The 22,131-nt window shown below is 60.7% G+C and overlaps 1 protein-coding gene across 5 annotated transcripts in view; it reads right to left on the bottom strand.

Annotated features, from left to right (window-relative positions):
• Positions 1–548: 548 nt before the first annotated feature.
• Positions 549–22,131, bottom strand: part of SMARCC2 (SWI/SNF related, matrix associated, actin dependent regulator of chromatin subfamily c member 2) — a 21,901-nt gene continuing 318 nt past the window's right edge. The window contains exons 2-29 of one of the 5 annotated variants that reach the window (XM_034792485.1): positions 18,808–18,927; positions 18,401–18,486; positions 17,633–17,714; positions 17,441–17,533; positions 17,212–17,281; positions 16,299–16,368; positions 15,884–15,959; positions 15,435–15,566; positions 13,044–13,159; positions 12,684–12,808; positions 12,256–12,315; positions 11,889–11,926; positions 11,277–11,407; positions 11,084–11,155; positions 10,289–10,402; positions 9,872–10,025; positions 9,435–9,527; positions 8,821–8,937; positions 8,654–8,716; positions 8,301–8,559; positions 7,772–7,933; positions 6,600–6,664; positions 6,214–6,343; positions 5,681–5,841; positions 4,919–5,053; positions 3,990–4,350; positions 1,668–1,751; positions 549–995 (exon numbers count right to left, since the gene is read on the bottom strand). In XM_034792485.1, the coding sequence (XP_034648376.1) occupies positions 925–995; positions 1,668–1,751; positions 3,990–4,350; positions 4,919–5,053; positions 5,681–5,841; positions 6,214–6,343; positions 6,600–6,664; positions 7,772–7,933; positions 8,301–8,559; positions 8,654–8,716; positions 8,821–8,937; positions 9,435–9,527; positions 9,872–10,025; positions 10,289–10,402; positions 11,084–11,155; positions 11,277–11,407; positions 11,889–11,926; positions 12,256–12,315; positions 12,684–12,808; positions 13,044–13,159; positions 15,435–15,566; positions 15,884–15,959; positions 16,299–16,368; positions 17,212–17,281; positions 17,441–17,533; positions 17,633–17,714; positions 18,401–18,486; positions 18,808–18,927 (3,240 nt within the window). In that variant the 3' untranslated portion in view covers positions 549–924. Of the gene's footprint in view, positions 996–1,319; positions 1,752–3,989; positions 4,351–4,918; positions 5,054–5,680; positions 5,842–6,213; positions 6,344–6,599; positions 6,665–7,585; positions 7,934–8,300; positions 8,560–8,653; positions 8,717–8,820; positions 8,941–9,434; positions 9,528–9,871; positions 10,026–10,288; positions 10,403–11,083; positions 11,156–11,276; positions 11,408–11,888; positions 11,927–12,255; positions 12,316–12,683; positions 12,809–13,043; positions 13,160–15,434; positions 15,567–15,883; positions 15,960–16,298; positions 16,369–17,211; positions 17,282–17,440; positions 17,534–17,632; positions 17,715–18,400; positions 18,487–18,807; positions 18,928–22,131 lie in introns of those variants that run through there. The other 4 variants (XM_034792481.1, XM_034792484.1, XM_034792483.1 and 1 more) reach the window with 4 other exon arrangements.

Consider the following 22,131-nt stretch of genomic DNA (forward strand, 5'->3'; position numbering starts at 1 on the left):
AGTGGGTTTTTTTACCCACGAAAGCTTATTCCCAAATAAATCTGTTAGTCTTTAAGATGCCACCGGACTCCTCGTTGTCTCTGTCAGCTCAGTGGCAGAGGGCAGACCTCTCCCCGTCCTCCCCTGATTGTTACGCTGGTTTAGGTCACTGAGACACCTCGGGTCCATAGAACTAGGATCCCCTGGGATAAAAGGCTCAGGAAGAATTATCAACAAAGAAGTCACCACGGTAGGAAGGTCACTGAGCACAAGTGGGTCCCATGACCTCCAACTCCAGGGGCACTGTCCCCTGCAGTCACCTTTGCTTTGGGAAAGGGGGTGGGAGTCTGGAGGCTGAATCCTGCTTTCCGCACGCCCAACAAACGGGGACACCATGAGCCACGTGCCCCAAAGGGACACTGCAGGGAGGGGACAGCGGACTCCATCCCTCCCTCCCCGTCCCGGGCAGACAGATCCCCCACACGGTGCCGCTTCTTCCCACCCCGGGGAACTTGGAATTTTTATTTTATTTTTATTATTAAAAAAAAATAAAGAGAGAGAGAGAGAGAGAGAGAGAAGACACGAGAGCTTTAAATGCCCAGGAACCAGGTAAATTCAGAGCCTTCTATAAATAGCCGTCACCTCCGCCCCAACAGGCCCCTCAGCGCTGTCAGAGGTGGTTCTCAGCGCCTTTAAATAAAAGTCTCAGGACGATCGGATACAAAAAAAGCCCGGGGGTGGCAGCGAGGGGGCAGGACAGACAGACACAGCGGGACTGAGGGCTGAACACGTTGATTCCTTTTTAACCCCGTGATCAACGTGTTTTTTGAAACCAACGAAATCCCCACCCCCCTCCCGCATCCCAACCAATCCCAGGCAGGTTTTACAGGTTGCGAAGGTTTTTGTCCTGTCGGGTGACATCTCCGGGCGGTGGGCGGAGCAGCCTCACTGCGTGGGCGGGACCGGGGTGGCTGTGCTGGGTGCGATGGGGTCCGTCTGCAGAGGGGGGCCCTGGTCTGCGGGAGAGAATTGACAGGTTGCAGCGCCCCAACTCTGGATAGCAGAAGGGCAAGGGGGGGGGGCGCAGCGGCCCTCCAGCCTGCACCTGGCGCACGTCACAAGGAGGGGATGGAGGTGAATAGCGAGGGATCCTCACCTCCCTCGCCAGCCAGCAGAACAGGTAGGGGCAGGCGGGCACAGAACTGGGCAATGGCTTCCCCGCCCACAGCGCCCCCCGACCCTGCCCTGCAGAGGGAGCCACCGAACGGCCAAGGCCCGAGCCCAGCCGGGGGCAGACAGCGGCATCTACGAGGCCCCCCTGCCCTGCTGCGGAATCTCACCTGGTGCCAGGGCGGCGTTTGGAAGGAGACTGCCCTGCATGGCTGCCACAATGGCCGGGCTTTGGGCCGCGGCCGAGGCCAGTCCCGAGACAGGAGGCAAGGCGGGCGCGGCGAGCGGCGGTCCGTTGGTCGTCAGCATGCTAGGGTGCATCGCGCTAGACACGGTGACGGGCAGGTTAGGTGGGGCCAGGGCGCCCCCGGCCAGCATGCCGCACGGGAGGTTACCATGCATTGGATGAGCGGGCGTGTTAGCGGGGAGGTTAATACTGATGGAGTCTGCTACATTACTAGCCATGCTAAATGGGATGGATGGAGGCATTCCGAAAGGCAGAGCCGCCGGGAGATTACCGGGCACGCCGGGGTGAGAGCTCACTCCAACCGTCCCGGGGAGCATCTGAGAGGAAGGCTGCTGGCCGGGGAACGGAGGCTGGGCTGGAGAAAGAGAGAAACCAGCGACAGGGTTACACGTGGCAGCGCAGTCCTGGCCCTTTACAATCCTCCTCTGTGGCTGGCCCCGGCCCCGCAAGGCAGACTCATCGTCAATCCCTCTTGCTGGGAGGCGGGGCGGGCGGGCGGCTTAGGGGCAGCAGGGAGTGTCTGCCATCTCCTGGCACCCCCAAGCCTCAGGGGTAACATCCTGTACCCATGTAGGCACCACTGCTCTATGGTTGGGATATAGGGGTTCTCAAACTTCACTGCACCGCCACCCCCTTCTGACAACAAACATTACTGCATGACCCCAGGACGGGGGACCAAAGGCTCGGGACAGGGGGGTGCAAAGCCCGAGCCCAACCACATCGGCCTGGGGGGGAAGGGGGGAACCACCTCCAAAGCCCAAGGGCTTCAGCCCCAGGCAGGGGGCCTGTAATCTGAGTCCCGATACCAGGGCTTCAGCCCTGGGCCCCAGCATGTCAAAATCAACCCTGGCGACCCCATTAAAATAGGGTCCCGCCCCACAGTTTGAGAACCACGGTGATATTTCATACAAAGGATGCCTTGTAAGGTATCCCATGAAAAATCAGGACTTGCTGAATCTCCTTGTTCCGTCGGAGGAAGAACATCCCCATTGCACAGGGAGTTATGAGATTTTGCTCCCTGGTTGTTGCTGTGGGTCTGGGAGACGCCCACAGCTGGTTCCCCAGTGGCAACAAGGCAGGTGGCCCACACCCAGATGGGTGTTAAGTGACCATCAGCAGCCACTGATGAGCAAAGGATTGGAAACAGATTTACAAATTTAACAGGGCGGATAAAAATTAATGATTTAAAAAAAAAAATCATATTTTTTTATTTAAATTGGATTTTGTTGAAAAAATGCTTTTTGAGGGAAAAACCTGTCTAAAGATAGTTTTAATTAGGATACATTCTAGCTCAAAGATAGCGCATCATGGAATAGGGATTCTAAATTCTAATTCTATAGTATGAGACAATATAGTCATATAATGAATAAGAAAAGTTTTGTAAATGAGTCCCAACAGTTCATGGATTAGGGACCCGATCTTACGGGGCTCCAGGGGCTTCTGTATAGATTGAGGTTAATCTTTCGATCTACCCAATGGGACTCAGGGCCCAGTCTAGAAGATACCATCAGAGATGCTTAGTTTTGCAGTTCTCAAACTGTGGATTTGTGTCTCCAGAGGCAACATGCTTGTTAACAGCAAAAATGTTTTTAAATACATAAATAATATATAGAGGTGAGAAATGACAGACCTCAACTTTATTGTCCCTCTGCAAATCTGTGTACACAGAGTCAATCCCTTACCTCTCTAAAAGTGCAAAGTTTCAAAAAGTTCAATGACTAGAAGATTGTTGGGGGCGGAATAGATCTGGACAAGGAGAAGAAGTCTGGAGATAAATGTGAGAAGCGAGGGACATATGCTTGTTTTGTTAAAATATTATATGTTTGCTGTTGAAGAAAAAAAAATCCAGAATACTTAACGTTGTTGTTTTAGTTAAATAAAACAATTTCAATATCTGTCTGGTGATGTTCTCCTAATCCAGCATGGCAAGAAAACCATCCAATTATTAATGATTAACCTGATGAATTGGAGATAGTTCACCTCCCAGTGACTTCATAAATATCTGCTTCAATTACCTTTGGTAAATGAAATAACCAAACAATCATTCATTTCCTGATACAGCTGTAAAACTAACCTGAAAAGTTTTCAAAATAAATCACTGTTTAAAAATGGATAGTGTGCACCTTCTAAAAAGGAAAGCTACGTCTAGCTCTGAGTTGCGAAGAATATGTATTAAGGTTATAACAACCAGCAAGAATGCACTTTTATTAAATCGGGTCTTCCTGACTAGTGATTTAAATCATGATTTAAATCAATTTGGTTTAAATCAAATCCACCCTGCAATTTAACAACAGACAACTGCTCAAGCGCCACACAATAGGGACCGTGCCATTATCTGCTGCAGCCAGGCACCTCATGACACCTGATGCTTGACTCCGTTTCCGAGCCGGTATCTTCCCAGCATGTGAACTGAGTGTATAAAAGAAGGGACCGTGCCATTGTGAGTTCACCTCCCTCCTCCCCCCTCCCCCCCTATGCTGAAGGCAACGAGAACGGATGAGAGGGACCCTGAATCAGACAGTCAAAGGGAATACGGTGGTCCCACAGGCCAGCTTGTACCCCGGTTTCTGGATGGCTGGCGGGAGGCACTTACCATGAGGGCCGGCAGGGGTCTGTCCCTGCTGAGCTGGTACTGTGTGCGGAGCCCCCGGCGCGGCCGGCACCGCCTGGCCGATCTGTTCCGTTTGAGCCAGGCTGGGCTGGGGCACCAGGCTGGCCGCGGTCGGTGCCCCTGGGGCCTGGGCCATGGGCATGGAGTGGGCGGCTGGCGCTAAGGGAGCCCCGGAGGACGGGATGGGCTGGGAGCCGGGCGGGAGGGGCGGAGGCGGCTGCTGCTGCTGCTGCTGGTGCATCTGCTGGAAGTGCTGCTGCCGGGCGCGCATCTCGGCGTATTTGAGCTGCTCCATGTGGAAGGCCTGTCGGTCTGCCAGGAGCTGCTGCCTCTGGTACTCCAGCTGCAGAGAGGGCACCCGCCGGTCACTCGGGCCAGACTCGTGTGGCACTGCCCCTGGACAGCCTCCCCGGCTACCCCTCTTGGCTGCATGCCCTGTATAGGTCCTTCTGTCATCGGGACCTCCCCCTTTACTCCACCCAATCCAGGCTCCAGGCTCTCCCCAGACCCCCACTTCCATGATCACCAGCCCCAGATTGGATCAGGCTGGCCGAGGCCTACACCCCAGACTCCGGAGTCACTTTGGCCATCACTAGGGCATAGGCAGAGGCTTGTACTGCAGTTGACAGGGTCAGATCCCTTCCCCAAGTCCCATCTGCTAGGACCTCCACTAAAAGTCCCTTCAACACGGATTCCTTCTTCACTTCCTAACCTGCAGTCTCATGCCACGCTGATGTGTGATTGGTTAAACAGCTGTCATGCCCCACCCCAGAGGTGGCTGCATCTCAGCAGTGGGTGAGTGATCCTACACAAACAGCTATGCCCCACCCCAGAGGTGGCTGCCTCTCAGCGCTAGGTGAAGCTAGTTCTGTGTGGGGTGGAGGGAGAAGCGATCCCAGGGTCGCACTCACTGCCTCGCGCTCCCGGTCCATGATGGTCTCCAGCTCCTCAAAGTGTCGCAGCTTGATCTCCAGCTTCTTCATCTGGGTCTCCACCAGCAGGGCCACCAGGGACTTGATCTTGCGCTCCTCCACTGCGGCCAGGTGCTGCACGGGGCGGAGCAGGGGAAGGACGGGGCGGGTTAGGGCTCTGGCACCACACAGCTCAGAACCTCCACTAGGGCAGCAGAGGAACGACCATGGGGCATTTCCAAGCCAGGGACAGGAAGGGAGGAAGCCACCGTGGCGGGGGGCGTCTGGGTGCTTTCTTGGTGCTCATCCGCCCCCCAGGATTCAAAGGGGGAGCAACTGGTTAAAGCAGGGTGGGCTGGGAGCCAGGACTCCTGGGTTCTCTCCCTGGCTGTGGGAGGGGAATGGGGGCTGGTGGGTTAGAGCAGGGGGGCTGGGAGCCAGGACGCCTGGGTTCTCTCCCTGGCTCTGGGAGGGGAGTGGGACCTGGTGGGTTAGAGCAGGGTGGGCTGGGAGCCAGGACTCCTGGGTTCTCTCCCTGGCTCTGGGAGGGGAGTGGGACCTGGTGGTTAGAGCAGGGGGGGCTGGGAGCCAGGACTCCTGGGTTCTCTCCTGGCTCTGGGAGGGGAGTGGGGGCTGGTGGTTATAGAAATGGGGTCCCGCTCAGCCTAGGTAGTTCCCGTCTCCAAGCCAATCCCTCCAGCTCAGCCCTGGCCATGGGGCGCTGGGATCAGAGCAGGGGCTTGGCTGCTCCAGGCCCCTCACCTTGGCCTTCACGGCAGCAGCAGCCAGGGCAGCGGCGGCCGCGGTGGAAAGGTTCCCTTCACCAATGTCTCGCTCCACCTTGGTCTTCCTCTCACCTTCTGCCTCGGCCAGGTCCTTGGGCACCTCCTCCTGGCCGTCCTTCGGCTCCTTCTCCTTCTCGGCTGGAGGCCAGGGGAGAGAGACGGGTGGGGAATGAGGGCTGGGTGCTGCTGCCATTGCCCCCCCGGGGGAATGGGGCTGGGCCCGCTGGGGGGCGGGGAAGGGAAAAGTAGGTTTGGCCCTGGGGAAAATCAGGGAAGGGGCTGGCACCGCTGAGATGGGGGGAGGAAAGGGGGAAAACCCGCCTCACTGCCACAGCGGCCACATGCGAACTCCCCTCCCCCTGCTCTGCCAGTGCCCCTCAATCCCGACTTGCAGCCCCCTCCCCCGGTCCTCCAGCACTGGCCTCTCCTGAGCTGAGACTGCTGGCTCGGCAGAACCCCCCCGGCGCTGGCGCGTTCGCCTCCTGCTCTCCCCGGCTGTGCGGCGCTCACCCATGCTGTCACCGTCACCCTTCTCCGACTCCTTCTCGCTGTCCCCCTCTTTGCCTTTCTCCTCCTCTTTCTTGGGTGCTTCGCCCAGCTTCTCCTTCGCTTCCTCCTCCGCGCCTCCTTCCCGGGGCTCCTGGGAAAAAGAGTCCTCCGATCTGCCCCGCTGGAATGAGAGCTCCCCCCTGCCCCAGCCCTCCTGGGTGCAGCCGCCCCCCAGCCAGACAGGACCAGCCCTGTACGGAGAGGCCACTGGGAATGAAGGGGTGCGGGGATCTGTTCCCCCGGTGATTCACTCTGCCCCGTCCCACACTCCCCCCAGCTCCACGCCCCCCAGGGCTCCCCCCAAAGGTGCAGGATGGGGTCATGCTTCTCCTCCCCTCCCTCTGTACCTTCAGCTCCTTCTTCTCTTCCGCCGGCTGAGGGTCAACCCGCGTCTCGTCAGCGCCACTCTCCTCTGGGGTGTGGGGGGCGGACAGAGACGGCCAGGTCAGAGCGTGAACGCAGGGCTCCCCCCACCCCCCAGCAATGACAGTCACAACGATGGAGGGGGGAGGATGCGCTAAAGGGCATGGGGCCGCCGGGGGTGCTGGCGCACAGCTCCAGGCTGCATGGACTGAGACCCAGCCAACTCATTTCACAGAGGCTGCCCCGCACCCCACAGCAGCAAGTCTCAGCTGGGCTCACGCCGGGGCTAAAACCAGCAGCGCAGACTCCACTCGGGCTCCCCAAACCCAGCGAGGGGACGGAGCTCACAGACCAAGCTCCGGCCCGTGTGGGAACGTCGCCACTGCTGCTTGGAGCCCCGGAGCGCAAGCTGGAGTCAGGCGACTTGCTGACACAGACGGGGATGCTTCCAGCCACTCCCCCTCCTGGGCCAAGCTCACTGAGAGGGAAAAGGCCCGTGCCAGCCAGTCCCCCGTCCCGGGGGCAGATTGGAGCTGGTGCCCCCTAGAGGGGAAAGGCCCCATGTCCCCATCCCCCGTGCCAGCCAGTCCCCCATCCCGGGGGCAGATTGGAGCTGGTGCCCCCTAGAGGGGAAAGGCCCCATGTCTCCATCCCCCGTGCCAGCCAGTCCCCCGTCCCGGGGGCAGATTGGAGCTGGCACCCCCTAGAGGGGAAAGGCCCCATGTCCCCATCCCCCGTGCCAACCAGTCCCCCGTCCCGGGGGCAGATTGGAGCTGGCGCCCCCTAGAGGGGAAAGGCCCCATGTCTCCATCCCCCGTGCCAGCCAGTCCCCCGTCCCGGGGGCAGATTGGAGCTGGCGCCCCCTAAGGGGGAAAAGCCCCATGGCCGGATCCTGACCCCACCACTGGGTCCCGCTGGGGTTCTCGCGTGCACATGGGAGGGAGGCGGTGGTGACGACGGGGTCCCTTACCCTGAGCCAGCCGATTGAGGGTGAGCTCCAGACCGGAGGCCAGGCCAGGTCTGGTCTCCTGTGGCTCCTCCCCTCTTCGCTCATTACCCTTCCTACTCGCCGCGCCCGGAGCAGCGTCCGACGGAGGCGAGATGGCGGGCGCCTCACGGGCCAAGGCGCGGAAGGAGCCTCGCTCGCCCCCCTCACCTATTCTCTCTGGCTCGTCGGACGTGGTCCCCGCGATCCCGCTGCTCTCCAGCCCGAAGGCCGGGTCGGCCTTGCCCGTAACTTTGGCCGCCTCCTCCACCTTGCGGACGTGAGCTTCCACAAGCGCCGTGGGCACCTCCTCCTTCATCTTGGAGAACTCCTCTGCCGAGCACAGCCCCGGGTCAGATCACTGGAGCGGGATGGGCACTGGGGTCCGGGGAGGGGACGGGCAAAGGAGGATGTGCCCTGCCCGGTGGGCCGGGTGCCAGGATAATGGACTGGACATTCCCCCTGGCCCACCAGCGTCTCCTTGGGACTGGGACAGCGTCTGCAGCACCGCCAGGAGCAGGAGACTGGGAAACTTGGGGGCAGGGCACAGCTCTGCTGGGCGCAGGCTGGTGAGCCCGCCAGGCCTGGGTCTGAGAGGGTGGCTCCAAGACTCTCACGTGATCAGACTGCCTGGGACTGGGTCATGCCGCCTGGCTAAGCGGGCCGGGCACTGGGGTTCTGAGCGGGGACGGGGCGTTACCGAGAGCGGACTTGGCCGCCGCGGAGGCCACGCGGGGGTCCACGACGGATGCCAGGAAGGCCACGGTGCTCATGACGGGGTTGCCCGACTGGCTGAAGGGGATGGGCTGGTAGGCCAGGGGCCCGAGCGACGCCTCCGAGTCCTCCAGGTAGGGGTCCTCGATGGGCAGGCGCAGGAAGTGGAGGATACACTCGTCCTGCGTGCGGCTGCCCACGTGCTCCGACACCTTGTTCCAGTCGTCCTTGTACATCTCCAGGGCCTGCGGGGGGAGGGGGAGACAGGGAGCCAGAGGGGTGGCTGGGCTGGCGCCAGCCCAGCACCGTGGGGACCCCGCGAGAGCCCTCCCCTCTCACCTCCAGCAGCAGCAGCGTCTCCTGCTCCGTCCACTCCCGAGTGGCGCTGGCGGCGGCTTTGCTCTGCGGGGAGAGGAGATGGCGGGGGTGAGAGCGGGCGACGGTAGCGTGATGCCAGGCCCCGGGGGGGGGGGGGGGGCAGGAAGCCGCCCGCTGCCCGTGCCTACCTTGGAAGGGACGTTCTTTTTGGTGTACATGTCCGTGCGCAGGCCGAAGTTCTGCAGGTCCGTCGGCTTCTCCTTGCCCTTGTCGGGGAAGCTGAGCATCTGTTGGGAGGCCGAGGTCTGCTGCGGAGAGAGGAGGGGGCGGTGAGCCACTGCTGGCCCCCGACTCTCGCCTGGTGGCTGACTCCCGACAGCTCAGCCCATGGGCCCAGGCTCCCTGCCTCTGCCCCGTATTGCTGCTGCTCCCGGGGTCGGGGGCTCTCATCGAGGTTCCAGCTCTAGGCACTGGAAGATCTTGTCACAATCCCACCCCAGCAGCAGCCCAATGCTTTGGAGAGAGAGGCAAATATTCCCCGCCCATTTCCCCTGCTGGGCTGTCCAGGGGCAGAAATCCCTTCCTGACCCCCTGTCAGCTCAGCCCCTGAAGCCTGATGACCCCCACCCTCCCCACCACCGTTAGCCCCCCGCTGAACTCCGCAGACTCCTGCGGCGGGGAGTTCCACAGCTCTCCAGGACACAGCGAGGAATCCACGCGCCTCCTGCCAGCTCCTCCACGGGGCCACTCGCCTTCTCCCCCCAGAGCAGGCTGCAGAGACGATTCCCGGGAGCCCACCTACCAGCTCGGGCTTCGCTTTCACCGCCTCCGGGACTAGATCTTCGATTTCTTTGCTCTTGCGGCCGGCCTTTGCGTCACCGTCGCTCTGGCGACCCTGAGGGGCCAGACAAGGTCGCGGTGAGCGCGCCCGCTCCCCAGCTCAGACAGGGACGGAGGGGCGAAGCGTATCCCACAGATCAACGATCTCCTGCCCCAATGGGAGGCGCTCCCGCCCACGCGCAGAGGGGCCGGCCGGCTGCAGGCCCTGAGCAGAGCAAAGCAGCAGAACCAGACATGACGGGGTCAGCGCACGGGGCTCCCCGACCCCGGGGTGTGGGGGGGTGGAAGGGCAGGAAGGGATGAGCCGCCCCCCGCCAACAGGGGGAGAGATTCCAGGGGCAGGGTGCCCAGACCCCCCTGTCCGGGCTGATTTCACCCCGTTCGTTTTCTCGCCCCTACCTGGGGCGTCTTGGGCTGCAGCGGCACCAGTCCCGAAGGGGTGTCGGCCAGGACATGGAAATGCGATGTAGGGGGAGGTCCCATGGGGGTTGGCCGGCTCTCTGCGTCCACCTGGTAGTTGATCAGCCCCCACTGCTCCAGGAAGGCGTGGACCCTGCAGAGAGCAGCGGGTTAGACCCAGACCCAGACCCACGGATCAGCCCCATGGCTGCGTTGTGCTGGTGGGAGAGACGGCCGTCTCGGAAGCCCAACTTCATCCAGGCCTCTCTTCACTGTGTGGCGGGGGCTGGGCCAGGCGGTCAGCCCTGGAGACCAGAGCTCGACCGGGGCCAGCTCGCTACCCCCACCCCCACACCTCAGCCCTGGTGCGTGCTAGTCCCCACCCCGGTCTGGCGGTCGCTCTGCTGCCCAACCCACCGCATGATGGCACAGACGTCCCCAGCCAGGTTCCGGCGGCAGGCGGTGGAGGTCAGGTACTCCTGGGGGTTCAGCCGGTAGGTGTCGATCATGAAGTTGCGATAAGCCAGGTATCTGGGGAGAGGGGAGGGTTAGCACGAGCTAACGGCATCGCTCTGCATTCAGAACCCATAGGGCTCAGTAACAGATTTCACGCTGGCGAGGAGGGGGGTCTCAAACTCACACGCTTGGTCAGCATCACTATCCCCCACACTCAACAGAGGGGGAAACTGAGGCACAAAGGCAAAGTGACTCAACCAAGGTCACTCAGTGAGTTAGTGACAAAGACTAGAACCCAGGAGTCCTGGCTCCCAGTCCTTCCCCCTGCTCTAACCACTAGACCACACTCCACCCCCGAGTAACAAACAGAACCCAGGAGTCCTGGCTCCTTAGCCCCACCCCCCACAGCTCTAACCACTAGGCCACGCTCTGCTCCAAGAGCCGGGAACAGAAGCAAGTCCCAGTTCTCTCCCCACAGCAGGCTGGTAAGTTTCACGCCAGCTGCACAGCTCAGCTGCCTGGCGAGCGCCTGCAGCTTTCACAGGGCTCGGGGGATCCCAGCCTGCAATGCTCCATCCGGTGCCAGCACACTCAGCCCCTCGCTCCCACAGCCCCAGAACTCAACCCCACCCCTGGCCTGGGGCTACTCCCCTCTTCCCGCAATAGACCATCCCTCAGCATTGCTCTCTGGCAGCGCCACGCACAAAGCACCAGCGCGGGGGAGCTAACGGATGGGGCGAGGGGGAGCAGCCTTACATTTCGGGGGTCTTGGATTTGTTCTTGCCGTTGAAGAATTCGGGCAGGGCTCTGCGCTCGATAGCGTGGACGCTGCGGGAGAAGCACAGAGCGGGGGCATTAGAGCCGCGCGTCTCCGAACAGGGGGTGGCGGGGCCCTCCCATGCCCAGGGCATGGGGGGCCCCCGGTACCTGGTACCCCCTCCCCCGGTACCTGTTGTAGTCGAACCAGGCGGCGTAGCTGGGGATGATAATATGGTGAGTCTGCTCCGTCACATTGTCCTCGTGCAGGTCCGGGTTCTTGGCCTGCTCCCCTTTGTTCCCCGCACTGTTTTCCTCCTCATCCTGGAATCAGACAGCCGCAGGTGGGCGGGCGGAGGGCGCCCCACATGCTTGCCCCTGCCCTGCCACCCGGGCAGCAACTCCACCAGGGCTAGCCCAGCGCAGTCCTCAGGCTCCGGGAGCGGAGCTCTCGCCTAGCAAGGCACCGGCAAAGGGACTTCGGAGACTCAGCCGAACCAGGCTCTCGCTTGGAGAGTCCCAGAGCCCTGTGGGGTGCCTTGCGACCCAGGTGCCCCAGCAGGGACCCGGAGAGCCCCCAGTGCCACCGCTGGGGCGCAGGCAGATCCAGCATCGTCGCCTGGGGGCGAGGGGTGTTTCGAAGGGGGAGCAGGAGGCTGTTCCCAGGACAGGGGCTGGGGTGTTTGAAAACGGAGGAGGGGACGGGTGCTACAGCGTACGCCAGGGCCAAGCGTGGCCGGGATGGAGGAGGGCAGAAGGGGGCAGCAGAGAGGGTGAAGCTGCTGCCCCTGCCCGTCAGTCTCACCTTGCCGGCAGTCTCCATGCTCTCATCCTCCTGCTCGTCTGGAAGGGAAGGGCAGACAGAACAGCGATCAGGGGAGCCCGGGCCAAGCGGGGGAAAGAAACATACCCACCCTGGATCTCCCTCCTACGGCGCCCGGCTGGGGACAGACACAGCCAGGCCGCGGCATGGAGCTCATTCTGCCTGCCTCCACCGCTGGGGAAAATTAACCCCTCGGGGCAGGGAACGAGACAAGCCCAAAAGCGCCTGGGAGCGTCCCTCCGTGCTCACCGCAGGGTGTCTGCCAGGGGCTTCAGACGGAAGTGGCCCATCTCTAGCCAGGGCCCTGTCTCCTTGCTAATAAAGGTGAGGATGCTCAGGGGGTCCTTACCCAGGTCGGTCATGGTGCCCCCCTTCACGGGTGCAGACTCCGAGTCCTTCTTGGTGTTCACTGTCCCAGGGAGAAGGGGAAAAGCTTTATTGGGAGGCTCCAATCTTGGAGAGACACTCTGCCCACCCTCCCCAGCTCAGCAACTCGCCCTGGGCCCGGCCAGAAAACGCTCCTGGCTAGTCCAGCCTCAGCCTCTGCCAGCAGGGGGCACTACACAGCGTGACACAGGAGCCCTGGCTGTAGGTCCCAGCTATTCCAGCCTCAGCCAGCAGGGGGCACTGTGGGGCGCTCCCATTTATTTCAGTCTCATCCTCCCCCCAAAAGGGGGCACTGTAAGGGGCGAGGCAGGAGCACGTGCTATGTGGGGACGCTCCCAGCCTCTCCCCCCAGGGTCGCTGTCGGTCTCCGTGCGGGGCCGATGCCCAGACCTGTTTTGGGCAGCGTGACCTCCTCCACATTGGGGACGGGGGAGGGCTCGTCCATGTCCTTCGTCAGGTCCTCCTGTTCCTCCTCGCGGTGCCCGCGCTTGGACTTGGTGTACGGGGTCGACGGGCTGCAGGGAATGAGAAACCCAACACGCCCCGTTGCTGACGGCTGCAGCGGGCACCGGATGGCCTGCTGGGGCGCACACACTCCAAGCTCACCAGCCCCGGGGCAGGCGCTGCCAGGGCCCCTTCGCCGGCAGGGCCAGGAGCAAGGACGGCCCCAGCTCCAGATACGAGGACACTGGCCATGCACCCACTCCCGCCCCGGCAGAATCCCCAAGGGGGGGCCGGCGCCGGCCTCACCCTTTCTTGGCGTTCTTCTTCTTGGCTTCTGGGGTCGGGGACGGCGAGGGTGAGCGCTTTCTCTTTTTGTAGTTCCCACCCTTCTTGTCGCGCCGGTCCGAGTCGGGGCTGTTCACCTGGGGAGGCAGAGAAGCTCATCCGCATGCCGCTCGGGCCAGAGGGCGGCCTGGCTCCAGCTACCCTTCCCCCACCCGTTTATTTGCCCTGGCTTGGCTTTGCAAGGGGGGACCACACCCCAGGGCCCCCAATGGCTGGCAAAGCCTAGCACGTGTCCCGGGATGCAGGCAGCGGCTGCCTCCCTCCCACAGGTGGAGAAACCGAGGCACAGACTGGAGTGATTCATAGATTCCAAGGCCAGAAGGGATCACTGTGATCATCTAGCGCCTTATTTCCAGCCTGAACCGGCTACTGCCCCTTCCAGCCATCGGAACGCGTGAGCCCTCTCTCTGCTCGACCAACGAGCCCGTTATCCAACAGTTCCTCCCCACGCAGGTACGTACAGACCAGGAGCAAGTCACCTCTGAACCGTCTCTTTGCTAAGCTGAATCGATGGAGCTCCTTGGGTCTCTCACTACAAGGCAGGTTTTCTAACTCTTTAAACCATTCCCGCGGCTCTTCTCAGAGCCCTCCACAATTTTGGCAACATCCTTCTAGAATGGTGGACCCCAGAACTGGACACGGGATTCCAGCAGCGGCCACACCAGTGCCAGATACAGAGGGAAAAGAACCTCGATGTCCCTACTCGAGATCCCATTCACGCATCCCAGGATCGCATCACCCCTTTTGGCCCCTTGACTGGGAGCTCACGTTCAGCTGATTATCCACCACAACCCCGCACATCTCTTTTTCAGTCACTGGTTCCCAGGAGAGAACTCCCAGCCGGTAAGCAGGGCCGGCACTCTTTGTACAGTAACTCCTCATTTAACCTTGTCCCACTTAACGTTGTTTCAATGTTATATCCCTGCTCAATTAGGGAACATGCTCGTTTAAAGTTGTGCAATGCTCCCTTAGAACGTCGTCTGGCTGCCTGCTTGTAAGATTCTGTGGAAGAGCAGTGACTTTACAAGGGAGCATTGCACAAGTTCCGCTTCTCCTCCTCCTCCCCTCCCTCCCGGCGCTTCCCGCTTAGGACTTTCTGGGAGGGAGGGGCAGGAGCGGGGATGCGCTGCGTCTCTGCTCCTCCCCCTCCCTCCCAGAAAGTCCTAAGCACCGCCAAACAGCTGTTTAGCGGCGCTTAGGCCTTTGGGGGGGAGGGATGTGGTGTGCTCCGGGGAGGAGGTGGAGTGGGGACAGGAAGAGGCGGGCCTGGAGTGGCGCGGGGACAGGAAGAGGCGGGCCTGGAGTGGCGCGGGGACAGGAAGAGGCGAGCCTGGAGCATTCCCGGCAAAATCCGAGCCTGTCCTCCGGGAAAGCTGCCGCTGCTGGTGCAAAGGTGCTTCCTAGCGTCCTTGCCTGCAGCGGGCTGTGCCTGTGTGGGGTAAGCCAGGGGCACTTCCCAACCACAGACCAGTACAGTACTGTACAATATACAGTATAATGCTTTTGTCTGCCCCAAAAACATTTCCTTGGAACCTAACCCCCTGCATTTACATTACATCTTATGGGACAATTGGATTCGTTTAACGTTGTTTAACTTAAAGTTGCATTTTTCAGGAACAGAACTACAATATTAAGTGAGGAGTTACTGTACTTACATTCAGGCCTGGTAGAGCAGATACTGGGGAGATGTCCAAATCTACATACTGACTCAGTGACAGGAACAGAACCCAGGAGTCCTGACACCCAGTTGTCTACTCTTTCCAATAGTGCAGTGGTTCTCAACCAGGGTAAGTGTACCCCTGGGGGTACGAGAGGTCTTCCGGGGGGACGGCAACTCATCTAGATATTTGCCTTGTTTTACAACAGGCGACAGAAAAAGCCCTAGCGAAGTCAGAACAAGCTACAGTTCCATACAGACAATGAGTTGTTTAGACTGCTCTGTATACGGCACACTGAAATGTCAGTACAAGATTTATATTCCAGTCGATTTATTTTAGAAGTATATGGCATTGTTCAGTAACAGTGCGGCTGACACACTTTTGTAGTTTTTTGTCTGATTTTGTAAGCAAGTTGTCTTTAAGGGAGGCGTAACTGCAAGACAAATCAGAGTCTGAAAGGGGGACAGTCGACTGAAAAGGTTGAGAGCCACTGCACTAGCCCCCTCTCCCCTCCCAGAGCTGGGAACAGAACCCAGGCGTCCTGGCTGCCAGTCTCCTGCTCTAACCACCAGCCCCCTCTCCCCTCCCAGAGCTGGGAACAGAACCCAGGCGTCCTGGCTGCCAGTCTCCTGCTCTAACCACCAGCCCCCACTCCCCTCCCAGAGCTGGGAACAGAACCCAGCTAGGATCTTACTTCGTCAGTGAGCGTTTTGGCGGAGATTTTCTTCCTGCGGGAGACGGGGCTCTTCTCATCGGTCACCTCGTAGTCTTCCTCATTCATCCACTCGTTGAAGGTGTCCGTGTCAAGGATCCACTTGGCGTGGACCTGCAGGGGCAGAAAGGGCCCAGTTCTGGGGGGCACTGAATGGTGCCATGGGGAAGCTTGGTGGAGATCCCATGCATTCGGGGGATGGGGCGATTAAGACACCCTGAATCGACTGCACATGAATTGGGGGAGTGTTAACGAGGTTCCATCAGGAGGCCAAGGCTTAGCAACCAGCCCGAACACGCTAAGAGCACAGGGGTGTGCAGGAATCTGCTGATGTCAACAGTGAGAACTCAGAGCCCACTGGCCCCCTGAGGCCAGCCCCGAGCCAGCCCCAGCTCCGTTTACACAAGTCCCAGCCCAGGGAGCCCCGTTACCTTCCGGGGCTTCTCCGGGGTGGGCGCGTCCTCGACAGAAGCTTCGATTTCACTCGCGGGGATCCAGGTGTCGTAGCTGTGGGGGAGGAACACAGGGAGTGCGGGGGAGGCTGCGTGTCACCCCCAGCCCACGCACATCCCCTTGGCAGGCCTGGCCCAAGCGCTGGAGGGGTTCACAGGCAGCTCCCCACGCTGCCCCCCAGCACGATGGCGCAGGGCAGCTGATCAGCACCTTGGGGGGCTCCCATGGCCGACCGCAGGGGCGAGGAAGGGGCCACACAAAGATTGAAGGGCTTGAAATGAACGGGCGAACCCAGTTCTGCATCCCGGGGCTGCAGCCAGGCTGACGGGGTTTCTTGAAGGTGGACCCAGCGCCTCAAGGCCTGGGGCCCGCTCCCCTTCGTCTCCCACTCACCTGTCCGGGAAGTAGCCCCAGTGCAGAAGGACCTGCTTGTCTCTCTTCATGACAGGTCGAACCCATTCTTCTACGAGAGACACAGAAGGGAGTGAGTGGCAGGGTGAGACACAGAGGGACCTCTGGGGTCCCAGGGGCAGCCCGGGGGCACAGCTCTGGCTCCATAATCAACACCTCCTGGATGCTACCAACTCCTGTATAATCATTCTAAGACTTCAGTCTTCTCTCGTTCACCTAGACACACCTGCCCGCCAGCCCACAGCAGCCACCTTCCCCACCACCGCCAGCTCCGGACAGCGGTGCCAGGCACTCTTTAGGACAGGAAGTGAAAAGCAGGGTCCTGTAGCCAATGGAAAGTGCCGGGGCAATTCACGGAGGCAGAACTGAATCGCCCAGCCAGACCCTACACCTCGGCTCCTCAGGGACCAGGCGTGCTCAGCCCGCGTCTGTTGTCTCCTCCGGGAGATGGCGTCTCGAGCAGCACGGACCCCCTGGCACCCCGCTAGGGCACTTCGTTCAGTGCCAACACTGAGGGGAGAGAGCTGCCATTAAAGAACCATCTGATCCCACTCACCGGATCAGCCCAGCTACTCTTCCCTTGCGAGCACAAGCTACTGGCTTCGCGGTTCACCAGCCCTTTTCCTGCAGGTCTCTAGGTCGTTCCCCGCCCCGTAGGGGCCGTTCCCCGCATGCAGCCTGGCAGTGGGTCCAACTCTGCTTTGTGCCCCAGAGTTAGGTAGCTGCCCCCTGCAGACGGAGCCCCTCCAACCCGGAACGCAGGTTCACACTCAGTTATCGGTGCTAGCCTCTGACACCCACACGGCCCGAGCCAGGCCCCAAAGAAGCCAATGGGAGCCGGATTAGACCCAGACTCCCCCAGCCTGGTCACAGAGCGCACGTGCTGCCGCCTCACCCTCCTCCAGGTTGCTGGGGACCGGGCAGACAACATGGGAGGCGTTGTTCCGATCCTCGGTGACCGTCCCCTGCAAGGAGATCAAAGGAGCGTGTCAGAGGCACGGGGAAACGGCAGAAGCTGGGCCTGGCACCCTGGAGCCGGGAGACGCCCATCCCCGGGCAGACGAGGCAGGCGTGCCCGCGACATGCCAGCTGGCATGGAACTAACCCCACGGGCTCCCACCTACCTGGTGCCGCTTGATAATGTCCTTTAGCTTGCCCAGCAGCTTGGGTTCGATCTCCTGGTGCAGAAAGATGTTAGGCCGGGCCAGGCAGTTGTTCTGCAGGAGGAAGAGGGAAGCGGAGCAGTGAGGGCCAGGCGGGGCTGGGGGACAAGGAGCAACTCGAATGGAGGGGAGGGGGGCGACCAGGCCGGTTACCTGCACCAAGGATTTCTCGATGGTCATGAACATCTCCACGTTGCGATCCATCCGCGAAGGGTTCTGGAAATCGAAACGCCGCCTTATTGGAAGAAAAGAGCGACTCTCATGAAAGCCACAGCTCACGCCTCCTGGATCAGCCACCCTTCCAACCCTGCCTTGGCCCAGAGTGACGACACCCTACCTGGATGCAACACCTGAGCCCAAGCCACGTGGCGGTGCCATGGGAGGGCTCTTCGCTCCCTGGAAGGGGGCAGGGCACTGCCCGCTGGCTGCGGGTGCTGGACCCACAGGGGCCCTTGTCTGCGAGCACGTCCTGGCCCCTGCTTCCTGTGGGTGGGCACTGGACTGGGTCCTATCGCACCCAGCCCACTGCTAGGGGCCGGCCAGCCAAACCGCCCCCTCCATGGAGACTCGTTCATTCTATCAGACGCCGGGGGGCGGGAGAGGGGCACCATGCATCACGGCTCGTTACTGAATCCCCTCCCCAAATCCATGCCCCCCGCCAGGATCGGTGCTGGGAGCCAAGAGCTGCACCCCCTCCCATAGACCCCGTCCAGGCTGGTTTGAACCCCAGGTTCACAAGAACAAAATCTGGCCCCTCTACGGCCCTTGAAGGTCCACAATGCAGGTCTGCGAGCCATGGGCAGCACTGCCCCCAGCAAAGTGCATCTGCTGGTGCGCGGGGAGCCTGGGGCGGGGACCTGCCCGCCCCCCCCCACCCCGAGTGAGCCGGGAGACAAGCGGGAAGGGAAGAGGACAGCTCACCATCCTTGGTCGCTCTTGAATTTATAGGCTGCAGCGAGGATGTGGCACAGGGATCCTCCTGCTTTGAAATCCAAGAAGCATTTTATCTGCAATAGAAGGACAGGGGACGGGAGAGAGGCTGAGCCGATGGAGAAGATGGCGGCCAGCTGGCGAGGGGTTAAAGGGCACAAGCTGTCTCTCTTGGAGCCACAGGTGGCACTTCTGAGGCCCGCTGACAATCCAGCCCCCATCCCAGCACCTCCTGCTGAGTAACAGGAAAGGCAGCACCTCCCTGGGACCTGCCCTATCACCAACCCGTGTGGTCTCTTGCCCAGGCTGCTCCCCTCTGGGTGTGCGAGCGGACGGGTTGCTCCGTTAAGGGCCGTCCCTCTCTGCCCAGTACGGCTCGGCCAGGTCGCGGCACTCACCGGCAGCTTGGTGAGCGGGGCGTTGCTGACATGTTTGCCGAAAACCTCCTCCTGGAACTGCAGCAGCTGCACCACCAGGCTGGAAAGGGACTTGTTGGTGGGAGGCTCTGCCTGGATGTACTGTGGGAAGAGCAAGAGAGGACGGCGCGGGGCTGTAACACGCTGCGCTCGAGGGCGATTTCAACAACAGAACGGGACCCAAGAGTCCTGGCTGGCCTGGACACACAGGCTGTTCCTTTAGAAGAAGGAGGTGGGTCAGCAGCAGAGGACTTGACCGTGAGCCCGGCAAAACTGTGCCCGGTGCTCGGGTTGTCTCTCTCCTTTCTCGCAGCTGGCAGCCTGCATTCGTATGTTATTTGCCTACAGACCCTAGAATGCCCCATCGAAATAGACAAAGGCGAGAAGGGAAACCGAGGCCCCGAAAGTGACTTGCCCAAGGTCCCACAGCTGGTCAGTGGCAGAGCTAGGACTAGAGGGTAGGTCTCCCGAGTCTCACCCACCAGGCACACGAGAACCGATCTCCCTCAGCCCATTAACGTGCTGGGCAGCCGCCCCCGCATTGGCAATGAACAGCTCTTGGGAACACTGGCCCTGCCAGAGCGGGCCAGTCCCGCCAGTATCCCCTCTTCAGCAGCGGTCAGTACAAAGCGCTCCAGAAAACAGATGAGAGAGACTTTTTGCGGCCAGCCATGGAATACGGCCCATGGGGGACGTTTTCTCCCAGCCCCTGCCAGTCCAAGGCTGGTTATCCTTGAAGTAGGAAGGTTTGTGGCCCCTTTTGTCCTACTAATAGAGCTGTGGACACGCTCAATAGCCAGAGAAACAGGACAAGCTTTTGGCCTCCACGAGACCTTGTGGCGTGGAGTTCCCCAGGCTAATCCTGCCTTGTGAGCCAAAATATTTCCTTCCATCGCTTTCAAATGCGTTGCTTTTGTTTCACTGGATGACTCCCCCTCCCCCCGCTCTTGTCCAAACACGAGGCATCCACTCGACCTTGTCTAGCCCATTCGTCACGTCATTCGTCTACCACATCCCGGCACAAGGACGAACCGCTCCATTCTTTCCGCTCTCTCGTGGCCTGTGCTCTGCCTAGGTTTACAGGTACCAGATGCGCTGGGTTTTGCAGGGCTGCCAACATCTCAGTTTGGCACCTAAATACCCTTGAGGACCTGGGCCTTAATCCCTATATTGGACTGGTCTACCATCCTTCTAGTCCTGTATCCTATCTCAAGCCCTGACCAGCAGCAGCTTCCTTTGATTCAGTTTGGACAAACACAAGGCCCTAGGGAGAAGAGGTGTGTCCTATGAAACCCTCACTGCTGATCCCCGGGCCCCCCAGCAGGTGGGGAGAACCTGAGGGGGGCACTCGCTGTGATCTGTCCTCTCCTCGGAGGTGACTTTTGTTAGCCTGTGCACATTTCTGTTTTTAACACAGGCAGCAGTGGCCGCATGGTCCCCGTGTCTGTACGGGAACCCAGACTCCCAAGAAAGAAACAAGCCGATCATATTGGCCCTTCCATCTTCAAAGCACTCTGCAAAGGTTCGTTCCCCGATGACGACACAGGACAGCGGACAGGAATTGGCTTCTGCCCCTGGCCTGAGGAATGGCCTTTACTTCACCTTTCCCTGGGCCTCTTTCTCCTCCCACTCTGCCTGTGACGACTGTAAGCTCCTCGGGACAGCGACGGTCTCTCACCACGTGTCTGTCCCACACCCAGCCCGACGGTGCCCTGGTGTCGTTTGAGTTCCCCCAGCAATAATCCAGACCAATACACTGCGTTTGTCTCAAACTCTGGGGTGACCCAAAGCCCCCATGGGGCGGTAGCGATTGGGACAAGCCCGAGGAGACGGGCATTCACCCAAGTGGCATCCTCCACAAGCCAGGAGAGGAGAGACGCTATCATGCAGCCATATTCATCGCAGCTCAGAGGACGGAGCTTTTAGCGGAAGGTAGCTAGGGAGGGGAGCAGCGAAGGACATAGGAACGGCCAGACCAATGGTCTACCCAGCCCAGTCTCCTCTCTTTGACAGCGGCGGGTGCCAGGTGCTTGAGAGAATGAATAGAACAGGGCAATTAGCCAGTGATCCTGTCGGCCTGTGGGGGTGGGAAAAGGCAAATTCCCAGGGAGCGGGTGAGGGTCAGGTCACAGCCTGTCACTCCAGACCCAGGAGCTGTCTGGTGACTCAGCCACTGGCTACACTCAGAAGGTCAAAGGTAACAGCCTGGGAACCACAGCCCCATGCTCTTTGCGTGACAGCGGCGGGACGGGACACAGGTGGGGCCGGCAGGACCCAGCCCACGGGCCCTACGCTGAGACAGCAGGGCAGGTGGCTGATGTATCATAACACGAACGCTGCCCCTACAAAGAGAAGGCTCCTCGCAGCTCCTGGGCAGAGGAACTGGTGGTTTCATCAGGGAAGAGCGATCCCAAGCCATAGGGGGCCTGTTCTCTCGGTAACTTTCGCTCCATTTTCAGCTTCTCGGGAGACGGGCTGGCCTTTGTCTTGGGTGAAAGATGGGGACGGATCCGAGGGGAGACGGGACGTCATCAGCTGCTGGGCAGGGTCCCCCCTCGGAGGGAAGGGACAAGGTTGACAGCCAGAGTGAATGAAAGAGCATCTATTGTGCCCCTAAGAGCAGGGGACGGGGCAGGAGGTTTAGGGGGACCTGGAGCCCCTTCCCAGGACAGCTGCGGTTGGGTGGGGAACAAACCCCCTTCAGGAAGAGAATGGGCTGTGTGCAAAGCAGATCGGCCCCCAAGCGCTTACAAGGCCTTTGCTGAGCTGGGGGGTGGGGTGGGGAGTGGAGGGGGATTAAAATGAGAAGCTGGGATGGGGGTAGGTGGTGGGGGTGGGGGGACTGCAAGGGAATTAAGGGTGATGGAGGAAGGAGGGGGAGGGGTCAGTGGGGCTGAAGGGGGTGAACGAGGGGGAGGCAGGGCCAGGAAGGGGGGACCCAAGCCCTGGGAAGGGGGCTGCAATGGATGAGGGGGGAAGGGACCAAATGGGGGTACAGAGGGGGCAGGAAGGGGTGACTGGAGCCTTGGAGATTATCGGGGCCCAGGAGGGATTCCATGGGATCTGGGGGGCTGACAGCTGTCAGTAGGGAGGACAGGTGTCGGTGGGGTCCAGGGGTCAGCGAGAGGTGGGCACTGAGTGGGGTTCAGTGGGGGGCTGACAGCTGTCAGTGGGATTGGGGGGTGTCAGTGGGGGATGGGGAGGGGGGAGCTGAGGGGGTGCAGGGGCCAAGGACTGGGGCAGGGGGTGCCAGTGGGGCTGTGGGCGGAGAGGGGGCGGCTTTGAGGGGAATGGGCTGGGGGGCTA

This window comes from Trachemys scripta, chromosome 16 (assembly GCF_013100865.1).
Source record: "Trachemys scripta elegans isolate TJP31775 chromosome 16, CAS_Tse_1.0, whole genome shotgun sequence".
Taxonomy (NCBI): Eukaryota; Metazoa; Chordata; order Testudines; family Emydidae; genus Trachemys; species Trachemys scripta.